Below are 16,783 nucleotides of genomic sequence, written 5' to 3'. Positions count from 1 at the left end.
ACTGGGGTGGTGTATACTGGAGTACTGGGGCAGTGAGTTTGTTTTTGTTTCGCTTCTCTCCCTGTGGGAAATCGACTGTACTGTGCTGTTAATTTACAGTCCTTCTGTAAGAAAGATAAGAGCGGACCTCAAGTGAGGTTGGCATGGCATCCTTGAAGTTAAAGTAAGTGGAAGTAAGGAGATAAATACGCTGTGGACATCTAAAGGGACTATAGTTGGACTTGGAACTATGGTGAGAAGCCACACAGTTGTCTGAACCAAGGGTGTCAAGCATAAGGCCTGGGGGCAGGATGTGGCCCATGGAACATCTTTCCCTGCCCTCAGGGTCTCCCAGCACCACTGTCAGCTGCTGAGCTGTGGTGAGGTGTCACTGCTGAAAGGCCAGCCCCACAATAATTGGGCTGTCCCATTTCTTGAAAATATTATCAGGATTTGCGTATTTTCTCTTCTGTCATTTGCAGCTAAGTTCCTGAGTGAGTAAAAGTGCTAATTTCTGGTCATGACCTGCTTAATGACATCACTTCTGGTCTGCAGGAGGCATCACGAATGCTATTTTAGGCAACAAGTTTGACAGCCCTGGTCTGGCCTATGGGAAGTCCTTCAGCCAGAATTCTGGTCAGACATCAGAGAATCAGTTTGGGAGAGAAACCACTCGGTTGCTCTTTGAGTGCAGGAAGAACTTCAGTCAAAGCTCCTTCCTGATGGCCCATAACCCACACAGGTAAGCATCCATGCCACTGCTCAAAACAAGCTCACTCTGGGAGCTCTGCAGACCTGCAAGTGGCCATGAAGCTCACTGGGCATTTCTCAGCTCAGCCTGCATCACAGGGTTATTGTGAGAAAAGCATGGGGTTGGGGAGAGAACTAAGGTCCTGAGGGAATGACCCATGTAACCAGCCCCTCACCTTCATGCTCTGGAGACCAAAAAAATGCAAGAACTGCTGATCTAGAGGACTGAACTTCAGTCTGTGCAAGCAGAATTTGCTATCTCATCATTGTTACATACCTTTTTAAAAACCAGTGTCTAGACCAGGGGTGCTCAATAGGTGGATCGCGATCTACCGGTAGATCGCAAGGCAAAATGAGTAGATCTCAGAGTGCCGACCCCCCCCTTCAGGTGCCTCTGGGAGGAAACGCCGGGAGTAAGGCCCATTGTACTCAATGGGGCTTACTCCCAGGTAAGTGTGGCTAGGATTGCAGCCTCACAGCCTAATCCTAGGCATGTCTACTCAGGAGTAAGTCCTGTTATACTCAGTGGGGCTCAAGGTACACCAACATACATTGTACACATAAATGTTATATGTTATGATGGCGCAAACATTGTAAAAAAAAAAACTCTGGTAGATCTCCGGGCCTTGCTGGGTTTCAAAGTAGCTCTCGAGCCAAAAAAGTGTGAACACCCCTGGTCTAGACCTCATGACTGTGAAAGGAAACCTGCAATTGTGCAAGTAACGGCTGCTGAACTCGCTGGATCCATGAAGGGGTGGGAATCAGCTGGACCAACCTTTACATCATGGCAGTGATCACAGTGTGTGTCAGCATAGCACAAAATACTGCCAAAAAGTACAGATTCCGTGATCGAAATGCAAGGTCCGTTTGGCTGAAACACCTGGGAGGAAGGAGGGGCAGTAGCAGCTGCTCTTAAGAGGCAGCTGGCCTCTGCCAGTGCCAACATCTGCCTGTAGTTCTCACCTCCATGCATTTGTCAGACGTTTTAGCTCCACGCGAGTCACTGGCTATCAGCATATCACATGGCAGAGAGTTCCTTAGTTTAAGCACATGCATTTGCTTCTTCATCTGTCCTAATTCTACCTACAAATCCATTTTATTTCCCTTCTGGCACCACCACCCCACCCCCCGGACATCCTAGTGTGATGCTGAAAACAGACTTGACTAGAACTAAGTTAGGATAAGAAGCGCCCTGTGGAATCAGACCAAGAGTCCATCTCCTGCAGGAGTTGGCTCCTAACCATGGCCAGCCAGATGCTTCCAGCGGATAGGAAGGCAACAGTCTTTCCTTGCTGTGTGCTTCTTCACGTACACCTTGACAGCTCTGAAATGTTCTTGTCACTGCAGGTCCAGCTGCAAGGAAAGCTTCCCCTGGAGGCCTTCTGCCTGTCATGCAGGTATTGACAAGCCCAGGAGATCAGTCAGAAGAGAGAGAGGGGGCCAGCTTCACCTGGAGCCTTGCTCTTTTGATCCAAGTGCCAAGGCTGGAGAGAGAAAAGGGGGGGGAGGGATTTGACAGGAAGGGGTCTTTCCTCTCTCTCATTCTCCCCACTCTAGGAACTCTCTGTCCCCTTAACCCTTTTCCGGCTCAGTTAGGAAAGCAAACACATCTGACTCTGAGAGGGGCAGAGGGGGGAAGAAGAGAGGGGAGCAGATGCTCTGATTCCTAGAGAAGGGCCAGAGAGTGAGATGGGAGGATGTTTAAAGAAAGAAGAAGAGGTCAGTTTTTCCTCCTGTCCCACCTCCCTCCACTCAGTCCTTGGGAAGGGAAATGGCATGTCCCTCCCTTCCTTCTTGGCATTGGAGCAATGGGGCAGATTCTGAGATCTCCAGGAGAAGGTGAATGGAGTCGTTGGGGAGAAAATATATGAAGCGAGGGAGAGGGGAACATGCCAACAGCAGCGAGGCTGTTTCCGGATCCATCCAAAGACCCATGGAGTCGGCAGCATTCCAGCCGTGGCCACCAGGAAGCCACAAAGCAGCTTCTTTGTCCCCAGTGGTATACTGCTGCTATCCATGGAGGCTCTTCATTACTGGACCAAGAGTTCATTTACTTCTCTTCTTCTTTATTAGAATGTAAGAACTCTGGCTGGATCAGACTCAAGGTTTGTCAAGTCCAGGCAGATGTCTGTGTGTGACCCCCAAACAGGGCAGGGAGGCAGGTCCTCCGAGAGGGGTTTTATCATTGGGTAGAAAGCTTCTTTTGGGCCCCTTCCCAAAGGGGGAGGGGAGAGGATGAAACAGAGTACAGGAGGGTGGTGACAAGGGTGGGCAAGCCTTTCCCCAAAGGCAGTAGAGAAGACCCCCTGAGTATCTCTGGCTGACACAAGGTGACCTTTGAACCCGGACCTAGATAGCCCAGTAAAGTAGTACGAATAAGAGTACTGAGGATTCACAATAAAAGAAAGATGTCTGATTTATGCTATGCAATTAGAGCAAATGTTTCTAAGCTTAATGGAAAAACGTGCACATGCTTAAGTGTGTAGCAGCTTACTTAAGATCCATATTGTTTCTCTGTCTCAGTTCGAAGCAAGCCTAAAACTGCTGAGACTGGCAGTTTTACTAAAAATAGCAGAGTCCCTTGGCAGCGCATCTAGTAGATAACAGTCCAGACACATAAAATACAAGGCATGCTTTGTGGATAAGGGAGAGAGAGAGGGAAACTCCCAAAGCTCCCTGCTTGGCAAGCTAAAAATAAGATTTTCTAACAAACAAACAAACAGTTAGAGAAATAGATAACAGAAACATCCAAGATAGAGCCTCTGTTTGGGCCGCAATGAACAAAAAAGCTATGATTTGGTGAAAGGTAAAAAAAAAGAAGAGCAATCCTTTTATAATAAAATTTAGTTTGTTTTGTATTAAAATACAAAACTATACATCTCTCACAAGAATACATCCCTTAAAGGTGTCCAGAGGTGACAGGTCACAAACAGGATTAAAACATGGAGAAGAGGCAAGTCCAAAAGGGACTTTGCTTAACTAGCAGAAAGCCCCATAGTGTTTGAAAAGAACAGAAGAAAGAGTTTAATAAGCAGGTACAGGGAAGAAAAGCAGTTTAGTGTTATGAAGGGAGAGATGAAATGAGTTTAAAGGTTAACAGAGCAAGACGTTGCCAAGAGAATGTGCAGAGTACAATATTAGAATGTAGGAAAGTCACAAAACCTTATTTTAGCTCTAAGAACATAAGAACAATCCCACTGGATCAGGCCATAGGCCCATCTAGTCCAGCTTCCTGTATCTCACAGCGGCCCACCAAATGCCCCAGGGAGCATACCAGATATATAAAAGACACAAAATATATAAAACACACACACACAAAATATATAAAAGAGTGTTAGAAGAAGTTTAAAAAGATTGGTTCACACAGGTTAGTAAAGGACCCTTAGAACACATCCTAAACCCAGGAGAGAGGATGCAGATAGGTAGTTCAGCAAAACCATTTAATTAAAAGAGTTTAAAAAACATGGGTTAAGAGTTCTACCAAACTAGGGCCTATACACTCATATTTAAGTGTTTGTATGTTTAATAAAGATGGTATGAAAAACTTGTTTTCTCTAAAAGTCCATAATAAATAAAGTATCTAAACAGTGAACCCTACTGGTTTTGAAAATTGTTAGAAATTGTGTAATTTTGGCAAAGTTTTAGAATGAAACCCCATCTGTATGTAAATAAGAGCCAATCAATGGTTTTGCTTACTTATTGCCCACCTATCCTCCATCTTGTATGTAAATGATGTTATCTGTGCCCTATTAAAAATTGTGCCCCATTTATGATGTCAAACCTTCAGCAAATGAAAAGTCTGGATGTTAAAACAAAGGACTGTAAAAAAAAATATATAATAGTTAAGACACTAGTCAATCCTGGTCAATGCTTTGAGACCAGAGTCCCGCGGACCGATTGTATAGATTTAAATAAAGCCTGTGAACCTTCACCCTGTTTACTGAGTTGCTTCTTTAGGTGGCCCTTTGGCCTTGCAACATGGCCAGATTACCAGGAGAGGCAGATGCTTGCAGGACAGAGCTGAACCTGCCACTCTCCCTTCTGCACGCCAGTCCAATGCCCAGAGTTCATCCTCCTTTGCACTGGGTCCAGGGGTGGCAGCGCATCAGGTGCACCCAGAAGCCTGCTCCCTCCCCAAAGGCTGCAGCAAAGGTAGTGTGAGCATCTTTGACAAAAGCAACACAGAACTACACCTCCCAGCATGCTCTGGATCCAGGGGAAGGGCAGTGCTCAAGCATTCCTGGGGACTCATGTTCCGCCTCTCTTGCCTGCTTGGAGGAGGTCTTGGCGGAGGCTGGCAAAGGAGAAGGACCTGGTTGCTTTGCTACCCCCAAGCGCAGGCAGGATCTTCCCTTTGCACTCTGCACTGGAGAAGAGTCTGTGGCTGCAGAGGTGGGTGGTCTGTGGATGGTCTGCACCCAGGAATAGTGCAGTGGGGAGGGGAGGCTCTTCCCTTGGGTGCGTTCAGAGTACCTGGCATGTTGCACTGGGGAGGGGGGAGTGGCTCGCCTGTGGACCTCCCTGTGCTGGAGGAGGGAGGGAGAGGACGATCCCCTGTCCTGAGCACAGATTCTCTTTGAGGAAACTTCCAAGAAATGGCTGTGCCAATGATCACAAACACAAAGGTTGTTGCAGTTGGAGTGGGGGGGTGTTTAATAGTGGGCAAGAAAGCCATTTATGGGCCACCTCTGGTCCTATCACACATTTTCCAACACAACACCTGATGCTAGAATATCTTCAGAGGTTGGGGAAGAGAGGAGCCAAAATCCAGACCTCCCCCTTGAGACTTTCACTCCAGAATGTCTCAGTCTGCTGCCTTCCAGGCTCTGGGACAGGACGTGATGCTGAGAAGACCCAGCCCTGACATGCCTTGTTCTTTCTGCTCCCACAGACTGCAGACTGGCAACCCGGATTCAGTGTGGATCAGCTCTTCCTCTCTTGGACTTCCAAATGGGTACCGCAGATCCAGCTCAGGTATGAAGTTTTAGGAGTACGTTGGTAGTTTTGTGGTGGGGAGCCAGAGCAGGACAGTTGCAACACGTGTAAAAGTCTGTTGCTGCTTAGAGACAATTCAGACGGCGAAGCAAAAGGCCACTGTGAACATTTAAAATGTTGATTTATCAAGTATCTCAATGGAAAAAATTAAGATTAAGTTATTTCTGTGCAACGTTGCATCTACGCAACAAGGATCAAACGGGTACACTTGTGGGTTGGGCAGAAATGGGTTAAAGAAGGAAGGAAGTTGAAAAAGGAAGAAGGAAGGAGTTCTAGAAAGGCTATGGTAATTTCTCAAACTGTGGGTCAGGACTCACTAGGTGGGTCGAGTGCCAATTTCAGGTGGGTTCCCATTCATTTCAATATTTTATTTTTAATATTTTAGACTTGATGCTACCCTAGGCTGTGACTGCATTTGGGGAAATGTGACAGACCTGTACTTTTAAGAAGCTACTATGTATATTGATTTAACAATGATAGTCAATGGGACTTACTCCCGGGTAAGTGTGGGCAGGGTGCAGACTAGGATTGTTAAAAATTTTCCCTGCTTAGTCATGTCACTTCAGGTCGTGACATCATTTCCGGTGGGTCCTGAGAGATTCGAATTCAAAAAAGTGGGTCCCAGTGCTAAATGTGTGAGAACCATTCTGGTCTACTGGTCTAAGCAGTATTGTCTTCAGCAGGTCTGTAGCCTTAACAGGAAGCTACACACCTCCTGCCATAAAGTTTTCCAGGACAAATCCCCGTTCACCATCCAAGGCAGGAATACTGTGACTCACGCCTAGGAAGCTGAGATATGGAGTCAGCCCCTTAGTCTGCCTCTCCAGGCTGTGCACTCTGACTGGCAGCAACGCCCCAAGAGTCCCAGGCAGGGCCTGGCTTGGCTGAAATCCTGACACTTCAGTTAGAGTTTTCACAGACTGACAGCACAATTCTAAATTGTGCCTGCAGCGGTCCCTGCACTGGCCAAAGGTGTTGCAATGTGCCATGTGGAAGATATGCAACACCATAAGAGTAGGCAGGTCTGGTACCCTGCTGGTGCTCTATCCAGGCTACTGGCAGAGGTACGTACACCGCTGAGCGGTGCAGCAGCTTTGGGAGGGTGGTGAAAGTTCCAGATGTGGGGAGGGGTTGTTTCTGGACAGGGGCAGATTGGGGGGAGGGTGAATAGGGCCCGGGAGGGGGACAGGATCAGCAGGTGCCTCCTCTGCCGTATCCTGACCTCTCTCCAGGGCGAGCCAGTGTTACACTAGGATGCTTGGACTTCTGCTAGCTATATAGCTGGTGGAGATTTGAGTAACCCCATAGGGCTGGCTGGGATGTTACTTGTGGTAAGAGGAAATACTCCCCTCTAGAAACCACCTAACCTGCACTGGCTGCTGCGCAGGCCCTGATTGTCCAGTGCAGGTGAGGACTGGGCTTCCCATCACTGAAGAATAAGGCCTCCCTCCTTGAAAGCCTGGACAGGATATTGATGAGAACTGTCCTCTCCCAGCAGATCATCCAAAATCTTCCCTCCTGATAGCAGCCATGTAAGCAGAAGGGCACACAAAATGCCAATGACAAGAGCAAATGCCGAGCTTCCTTGTTCAGCTTTCCCCAAATGTTTTTACATGGACATCTGCGGAGTCTAAACTGCTGACAAAACTATCTGGATACATGATTAGGAAAAGATTATACCTGAAAATACTTGCTTGCTTCTTTCAGTGATTAAAGGAAGTGTAGATGTTTTGTCTGGCTTGGGAGCAACTCCTTTCCTGCCTGTGCCGGAGATGCGGAGGAAGGTCTGGGGTCCTGGACACTGTCTGAGGGTGTTTTGTTCTTGCAGGGTCCGGTGATTTTCGAGGATGTGGCCGTGCATTTCACTGAGAAAGAGGCAGCTCTGCTGGACCCAGACCAAAGAGCCTTGTACAGGGAAGTCATGCTGGAGAATTACCGGAATGTGGCCTCTGTGGGTAAGGGGGCTCCTTCTATCATGCGACCAATGGCTTTTTCTAGCCCTTTTCCTTTTCAGGAAGACATTTTTGACTCTAAAACAAGAAGTGGCATTCTACGGCCCATGAGCTGTATCTGGTCTGCCAAACAACGTCGCCCAGCCCTGTGAGGCCCCAAACTCAGTGAAAGGCCCCTGCCCCAAAGACCATGCTGTGCCTCCCTCTCCCCTTTTCTTCCGTCATATATGGCAGCTACAAGGCAGGAGGGAGTCAATATCATGATCACGGGGTGAAAGCTTTCCGCTAAGAAGAGGGCAAAGCCATTTAGCACATAGCTGGGGCACTGATGGCTCTGCCGCTGCCAAGCTCATGAGGGGGGAAGAGCAATCCAGCCTTAAAACGCCAGCATTCATATCTCTGTGGTTCAGGCCCTGTAATACATACAGCTTGCTATGCTTGACGGAGTGCGCTGCTCACGAGTCATGAGACTCTGCACCACTGAGATCAAACTTAACTGGGACTCCCCAGCATCAGCTCTCATGCAACAAGGCAAGACTCCAAAAGGCCCTGAGAGGGAGCAGAGGGAGGTGAGCCCAGCAGCCTGGAGCAGCAGCATCACACAGGTTGAGCCAGCTTGGCTTGCAAAGTGCGCACAAAGTGTGGAACATGAGATGGAATCAGGGTCGAGTGCCCACCTCTTCGGGGGGGGGGGGACAGCAGTCACAGAGCCAAGCCAGATGGATCAGCCTCCTGCATGAACTTGAGTGGAAATAAACTGCATCCAGAAACTTAACTGGAGCACGATTTGGTGCACATCTGTTCAGAAGTAAGTCCCACTGTGTCCAGTGGGTTTTCTCTCCTGAAGGAAAAGGACTGCAGCCTTCAGGCCTCAACTGGACTCAACTGGACTATATGCATGACTGTGGTCATGGGGGGGGGGAGAGGAAGAAGAGGAAATCATTTTCCAGAGAGAAGTTTAAGGGCTGGTCATTGTTAGTGCTGTGACCTGTTCTTGCCCCACGTTTTAAGAGGGACGCGGAGAAGCTGGACCAGGGGTGCACACCCTCCATTTGGATTACTTGGAAATGGCTGAGTTTTGTCTGCCGCACAGTTGTGTGTCTTTCTTGTCTTTCCTACTTGTGGCGTAATGTATAGCTAAACTGCCAGGGGTGCTCTTTCACTTACCATCTATAATTTAAATCGTGTGTTTAATTCGAATTAGAAGGTGTACTTTGTAATAATAAAATTTACAGTATTTATTACTTAAGTAAAACAAACATTCATAGTTAGTTGGCTTTTATTATTCTTCCCTTCATTTATCAGATATAGGGATGAACGCAGCTCACTCTCCACTCCCAGACGCGGCCTTTGGCCATGGTCCAGAAGAAGCTTGCCGAGCCCTGCTGTCCAAGAATGATTTCACTCCTTTGGTTTCTTCTCTGCCTTCACAGGGAGAGCTCTGAGGGTTCATGGACCTTCAGCTGAACTTATTGTTCTCTTCTCCTTCCCAAGGGCGATTTCCAGCCGCCAAGCCTGACCTCATTGCCCAGCTGGAACGAGGGGAAGATCCGTGGGTGCCCAATGCTCAGGAACTGGATGAAGAAGCCTCTGGCTTTTGTTGGGGTAAGCGATCCAAACTCAAAATAATAATGCAGCTATCCCTTTCGTGAAACTTTTCCACTTAACTTATATGTCATTGTTTTAACATACATGAGAAGAGCCCTGCCAGATCAGGCCATAGGCCCATCTAGTCCAGCCTCCTGTACCTCACAGTGACACAGGTCAGCAAGACACCTGAATCCTGGTGCCCTCCCCTGCATCTGGCATTCTGAGGTAGCCTACTTCTGAAATCAGGAGGTTGCACATACCCATCATGACTTATAGCCTGTGATGGAACTTTTCCTCCAGAAATTTGTCCAATCCCCTTTTAATGGCATCTAGTCCAGATACCATCACCACATCATGTAGCAAGGAGTTCCACAGACTAATTACCCATTGCGTAAAGAAGTGTTTTTCATTTGTCTGCCCTCACTCCTCTGACACCCAGTATTAGTGGATGTTCCCTGGTTCTGATGATGTGTGAGAGGGAAAAGAGCCCCCTTCTATCCACTCTGTCCATCCCCTGCATAATTTTGTACGTCTCAATCATGTGGCTTTTACCCTCAGGTGCCTCTTTTCTAGACTGAAGAGCCCCAAACGCTGCAGCCTTTCCTCATAAGGAAGGTGCCCCAGCCCGGTCACCATTTTGGTTGCTCCCTTCTTCACCTTCTCCATTTCCACTATATTCTTTTTGAGATGCGTCAACCAGAACTGGACGAGATTGAACCTTTCTCCCTGCTGTGGTGCTTCACATGCCACCCCCCTTCTGTGGCAATGCATTCAAAACTTTTCCTGGCCTGCCCCAGCTACAGTGGCACTGCCCACTCTAGCACTGGCTGGATTCCTACCAACTCATCCTGCTGCGGGTGGAGACCAGGCTAAGCTGCCTGTTTCTTCTTCTTGTTGAGATGGAAGGTGGGTGCCAGACAAGGCAGCCCTTCTCCAGTGAGCCTTGGCGGACATTCTGCCTTCTCTGTCACCACAACTGCCAAAAGTATTAGCATTGACTCACAGAATTCAGGGCCACAAGATGTGATGGTGGTTCAAAGCAGATAGCTTTAAAAGCAGTGGGAAATATCCTTGGGAACCGGTTTTTATCCATTACTACTAGTCACAACGGCTGTGTGGAACCTCTAGGTTCAGGATTTCTTTTGAAATCAGAAGCAACAACAGGAGAGGACTGCTGGCCAAGACGATCTGCCTTGGTTCCCCTGAGCCCTCTTGTCTGGCCAACGCTGGAAGCAGGAGGCTGGGCTCTGCAGACCTGTGGTTGTGTCCAGCAGGGCTCTTCTTTTCTGCCTTTTAAAGTGTTTTTGCAACTGCATTTTCCTCTTAACAGATGCTGTTTGAAAGTTCTATTGTGTTTTGATTTCTATGAGCCGCTTTGGAGGTTTTTATTAAAAGATGGCCTATGAATATTTGTTACTTATAAATCATAAGGCTGCGGTGAGTTCTGGAAGAACTGCCAGATCCTGGCCCCATCTTCTTCTGCCTGCCCACCCGCCTTTCTCATGCCCCCCAGACTCCTTCGCCGGCCTGGAAATGCCAGTGCAAACTTATCTTCCTCCATCACTGGGGAGGCTGGATGCAGACTCTGTACTGGTTTAGCTGACTTCCACAGAGGTGCAAATAGGCTTTACAACACGTTTGCAACCCTCCCGGGCCAGTGCAAGGGACTTGCGTCAACCCAGGTGGCATTAGGATTGCACCGCAAGTGTACTTTTCTCCTTTTTTTACTCTTCCTCTGTTTAGTTTGGGCTCCTACTCTCAGGTAAACTCTGGTCAACTCAGAGTGGACCTGCGTAGGCTGGAGCTTTAGAGCCCTGTCCAAATTATGCCTCCCTGCTTTGATTGATTGATGGCCCTCACTTAGCTCCTGTGTCCCAATTTACTGGACCTTTCAATTATGTTCTAACTTAGATTAAGTTCTAAATTGGGTTAAGAATAAGGTAAATTTAAATAAAGTACAAAAGCTTCCATTCCTCTTATTCCTCATCTGTTTTTTTTTTTTTACTTTCGAAGTGGCTCTGCCTTGAGCTCTTACTCTCCAGTAGACTCTGCTGCTCCTCAGAGTAGGCCTATGTAGACTTGGGATGTAACTCCCTTCAGAAGCTGCTCCCTGTCTAAAGTCTGCCTTACTGCTTTTAATTAAGCAAGCACTTATGTATTGCCTTTATTGTGCTCGCCCAGCTCCTGTGCCCCAAATTACTGGACCTTAGAAGTCCTCCCTCAGGTGAGATGAAGTGCTAACTTTAGGTAAAGCTAAATTTGAAAACTGATTTAAGGCTAGAAAACTGAGAGTACACTTCCCTTCTCTTACTCCTCCTCCTCCTCTCCTAAAAGTAGAGAGTACATTTGCCTTCTCCTTCTCTTCCTCCCTCTCCTTATACAGATGCTTAACTTGCCCTGTCTTACTTGGCACTTCATTCCAGGAGGCCACCATTCCTGTCCTGCCTTTCTGGGAAATGGTCCGTTTATCTTAAATTCATGGCATTTGCAAAATAAACTACACTAGACCAGTCCAGTGCTTCTTAAACCTTTTCCCACTGGGACCCACATTTAAAGTGACATTCTATTGGGGCCCAGCTTTCTGAGCCTTAAGAAACAGTTTCACTTTACCAGCCATTCAGGCCGCTGTTTTTCTCCTTTGTAATACGATGAGGGGAGGGTCCACATTCTGGAGCATTTGTTGAGCTCCACGTTTATTGGATCAGGACCTTACTCAGAGCCTTGTATTCCCTTTTGCCTTACCTTCAATAAGAGCTGGGGAACATGCACCTACCCACAAGTAAAGGTGCATTACTCAGTTTCACTTTCCATAGGGCTCTAAACTTTTTCCTTGTCAGTTGGGGGAGGAAGAACTTCCTTCTCAAGAGTGTGTTGGAGACTGTGTTCATATAAGATTTTGGTAGTATTGCTTCCCCCTCAGCCTGCTCTTCAATGTTAACCAAGGTAGGTTTGCAGACTCATGAGAAAACACGTACATGCTGCTCCGTTTCCGTAGGGCTCAGTACATTATCCTTGTCAGCTATCGGCTTGTCAGTTTCATAACGTAGCAAAAATCATATTGTGGCCCATAGCTTGGGAACTAGTGCACTAGAATAATTAAGGGTGCAATCCTAACCCCTTATGTCAGTGCTTTCCAGCATTGACATAAGGGCAATGCAGCTCTGAGGTAAGGGAACAAACATTCCCTTACTTTGAGGAGGCCTCTGTGAGTGCCACCCAACTACAGAATGCAGCACATGTCCCATTGGCACCGCTATGCCGATGCTGGAAAGCACTGACAAAGGGGTTAGGATTGTGCACTAAATCTTATCAGTGAATCAGTAAACAAAAATACTGATCTAACTAAGGACTGGGCAGAGGCTGGCAAAATTCTGCTTTGCTTGCCACCAAAACCCTGAATTCCACAAGCAGAACCAATTACAAATAGTGGCTGGATATACACACAGAATGCCTTTGAGGACAAGGACTTAGACATGCCATTTCTCTATTCTTCTGCTGAAAATATTTTCTTTTGTTCCAGGAAGCAGCAGACAAGATCATGAGGATCAGGGGCAGTCCAACTGGGTGTCATCGAAAACTATCATGCATGATGTCCAAGAAGTGACTTTCAGAGACCAAGACAGAACAGAGAAGAAGGAGCAAAGAGAGACAGGGAAATGGAGAAATCAATGGGAAGCTTTTCAGGGTGGAAATGTCATCCTGGTAGAACCAGAAAAAGAAAGTGGAGAGAGTGAGGAACAAGACTTTCAAGGTGCAAAAACTTTCAGGAGTAAATCAAAATTGAGAAGGCATCAAAGAAACTACACAGGGGTGAAGAACTATAAATGCTTGCAGTGTGGAAAGAGCTTCAGTCAGAGCTCAAACCTGACTGTACATCAAAGATCCCACAAAGGGGAGAAACCCTATAAATGCTTGGAGTGTGGAAAGAACTTCAGTCAGAGCTCAGACCTGGCTGTGCATCAGAGAACCCACACAGGAGAGAAACCCTATAAATGTTCGGAGTGTGGAAAGAACTTCAGTCAGAGCTCAAGCCTGACTGCACATCACAGAAGAATCCACAAAGGTGAGAAGCCATATAAATGCTTACAGTGTGGAAAGAGCTTCAGTCAGAAAACAAACCTGATTTATCATCAAAGAACCCACACAGGAGAAAAGCCATATAAATGCTTGGAGTGTGGAAAGGGCTTCAGTTGGAACAAAAACCTGACTCTGCATCAAAGAACCCACACAGGGGAGAAACCCTATAAATGCTTGGAGTGTGGAAAGAGCTTCAGTGTGAGCTCACACCTGGCAGTGCATCAAAGAAGCCATACGGGAGAGAAACCCTATAAATGCTTGGTGTGTGGAAAGAGCTTCACTGAGAATGGAAAACTGACTGTGCATCAAAGAACCCACACAGGGGAGAAACCCTATAAATGCTTGAAGTGTGGAAAGTGCTTCCGTTGGAACAAAAGCCTGACTTTGCATCAAAGAACCCACAATGGAGAGAAACCCTATAAAGGCTTAGAGTGTGGTGAAAGTTTCAGTCAGAGATCACACCTGGCTGTGCATCAAAGAAGCCACACGGGAGAGAAACTCTATAAATGCTTCGTGTGTGGAAAGAGCTTCAGGTGGAATCAAAGCCTGACTGTGCATCAAAGAACCCACACAGGAGAGAAACCCTATAAATGTTGGGAGTGTGGAAAGAACTTCAGTCACAGCTCAAGCCTGACTGCACATCAAAGAAGAATTCACAAATGTGAGAAGCCATATAAATGCTTTCAGTGTGGAAAGAGCTTCACTAAGAATGGAAAACTGACTGAGCATCAAAGAATCCACACAGGGGAGAAACCCTATAAATGCTTGGTGTGTGGAAAGGTCTTCAGGTGCAACAAAAATCTGACTGTGCATCAAAGCATCCACACAGGGGAGAAACCCTATAAATGCTTAGAGTGTGGAAAGAGCTTCACTCAGAATGGAAAACTGACTGTGCATCAAAGAAACCATATGGGAGAGAAATCCTATGAATGCTTGGTATGTGGAAAGAATTTCAGTCAGAGCTCAAGCCTGACTGCACATCAAAGAAGAATCCACAAAGGTGAGAAGCCATATAAATGCTTGGAGTGTGGAAAGAGCTTCAATCAGAACATAAACCTGAGTGTGCATCAAAGAATCCACACAGGGGAGAAACCCTATAAATGCTTGGTGTGTGGAAAAAGCTTCAGGTGGAATCAAAGCCTGACTGTGCATCAAAGAATCCACACAGGGGAGAAACCCTATAAATGCTTGGAGTGTGGAAAGAGCTTCAGTTGGAACATAAACCTGACCTTGCATCAAAGAATCCACACAGGGGAGAAACCCTATAAATGCTTGGAATGTGGAAAGAGCTTCAGTCAAAGATCACACCTGGCTGTGCATCAAAGAAGCCACACGGGAGAGAAACCCTATGAATGCTTGGTGTGTGGAAAGAATTTCAGTCAGAGATCAAGCCTGACTGCACATCAAAGAAGAATCCACAAAGGTGAAAAGCCATATAAATGCTTGGAGTGTGGAAAGAGCTTCAATCAGAACATAAACCTGAGTGTGCATCAAAGAATCCACACCGGGGAGAAACCCTATAAATGTTTGGAGTGTGGAAAGAGCTTCAGTCAGAACATAAGCCTGACTGTGCATCAAAGAATCCACACAGGGGAGAAACCCTATAAATGCTTGGAGTGTGGAATGCGCTTCCGTTGGAACAAAAGCCTGACTTTGCATCAAAGAACCCACAAAGAGGAGAAACCCTATAAATGCTTGGTGTGTGGAAAGAGCTTCACTAAGAATGGAAAACTGACTGTGCATCAACGAACCCACACAAGGGAGAATCCCTATAAATGTTTGGAGTGTGGAAAGAGCTTCACTCAGAATAGACAACTGACTGTGCATCAAAGAATCCACACAGGGGAGAAACCATATAAGTGCTTGGAATGTGGAAAGAGCTTCAGTCAGAACATAAACCTGACTGTGCATCAAAGAATCCACACAGGGGAGAAACCCTATAAATGCTTGTTGTGTGGAAAGAGCTTCAGTCAGAACATAAGCCTGACTGTGCATCAAAGAATCCACACAGGGCAGTAACCCTAGAAATGCTTCAAGTGTGGCAAGAGCTTCAGTCAGAGCTTAACCCTGACTGTGCATCAAAGAACCCACACAGATAGAAACCCTAGAAATGCAGCAAATGGGGAAAGCACTTTAGTTGGAGAACCTGAAATTGAATCAAAGAACCCACACGGGGTGAAGCCAGAGAAATTAGGAGTGAGGTGAGAGCTTTCACCGTAGAGCTGAGTTTCCCGAACTTTACCACCTAAAAAAGTTTTGCTTTGCCAGCCTTTGAAGCCTCTGTGGCCATAATGGTGATTTTTAACCCTTGATGCACATAGCCTAATCTGCCCTGTCAGTTTCACAAACCACCAGAAATTGTTCATGACCCACTGGTGGGCCACAAGCTCACAGTTGGAGAACCACTGCAGGAACTTGTAAGACCCAGCAAGTTAGCAAAGTAGGATAGGAACCACATCAGTGCTTTGAGTGAGGAAAGAACCTCCATTCACTCAAGTAGTTCTGGGTTCTGAAATCATGAAACTTGGTTGTCACTGTGTTCAGCCAAAGATGTACACAGGGGGCCTTGGTATCTGCAGTGGATACTTTCTCGGGCCTGTGAATACCAAAATCAGCAGGTAATCAAATCCACGATTGGCGCATTTAAGCCCTCCAAAGGGGACCGCAGCTGTGTCACCTCTGAAGAGCTCAGGTGGCGCTAATTCTGGCCCCACACAGGTCCTTGTGTCCTGCATAGAGCCAAATCCATGCATGCAGAATCTACGGATTTCAAGGCCCCAGCAGTATGTCAATATTGAGTAGAAATTAGGAATGTCTCATTCATACTTGTACATATTAAAATAATACTCAAGCATTCAGTTGTGATGTTCCCTGAACCTTCCTCCTTCCTCTCTCAGAGCAATAGAGCTACTGGTCATATAACAAAACCAACTGGACAAAAGGAAGTAGCTCTTCACACAGTGTGTAGTTATCCTGTGGAATGCTTTGCCACAAGGTGTAGATAGGGTCACTGGCTTTGATGGCTCTAAAAGTGTTGTCATCCACAGAGTGGCCATTTGCCATCACCATGCCAATATGCTGCCAATTGTCCAGTGTGATGGCACTTGGCAGCAATGTCATTGCCGAGGCTGACCGACTCTTCTGAGCTGAAAGGATGGGTTTGGGGGCCCTGGTGCCAGTCAGTGACGTATTCAGTCTTTCACTTCAAGGCTGAAGGCTGGGAGCTAAAACAGGAGGTGATGGTGGGGTGTGGGGGAGGGGCAGGATCTGCCCTTGTCGATATGAAACCTATGTTTCTTAGAGTTTTATCTAGACATTTGTTCCAGTTTCTGGCGCTTTGCTTCAGACCATAGATTGCTTTCTTTAGTTTATATACAGTGCCAGGTTTGTCACTTTCATAGCCAGGGGCTTGGGTCATGTAGACAGTTTCTTCTAATTCT

At 46.8% G+C, this 16,783-nt stretch overlaps 2 protein-coding genes across 3 annotated transcripts in view; both read left to right on the top strand.

Annotated features, from left to right (window-relative positions):
• The window catches only part of LOC136640334 (zinc finger protein 208-like), a 36,943-nt gene extending 21,497 nt beyond the window's left edge, over positions 1–15,446 (top strand). Inside the window, exons 6-7 of one of the 2 annotated variants that reach the window (XM_066615383.1) lie at positions 2,996–3,000; positions 13,122–15,446. In XM_066615383.1, the coding sequence (XP_066471480.1) occupies positions 2,996–3,000; positions 13,122–15,362 (2,246 nt within the window). In that variant the 3' untranslated portion in view covers positions 15,363–15,446. Of the gene's footprint in view, positions 1–2,995; positions 3,001–12,786 lie in introns of both variants that reach the window. The other variant, XM_066615382.1, reaches the window with a different exon arrangement.
• The window catches only part of LOC136640361 (zinc finger protein 585A-like), a 474,925-nt gene that overhangs the window by 358,160 nt on the left and 99,982 nt on the right, over positions 1–16,783 (top strand). The window lies entirely within an intron of this gene.

Source organism: Tiliqua scincoides, chromosome 2 (assembly GCF_035046505.1).
Source record: "Tiliqua scincoides isolate rTilSci1 chromosome 2, rTilSci1.hap2, whole genome shotgun sequence".
NCBI classification, from domain to species: domain Eukaryota; kingdom Metazoa; phylum Chordata; class Lepidosauria; order Squamata; family Scincidae; genus Tiliqua; species Tiliqua scincoides.
This window is presented reverse-complemented; position numbering and strand designations above follow the sequence as displayed.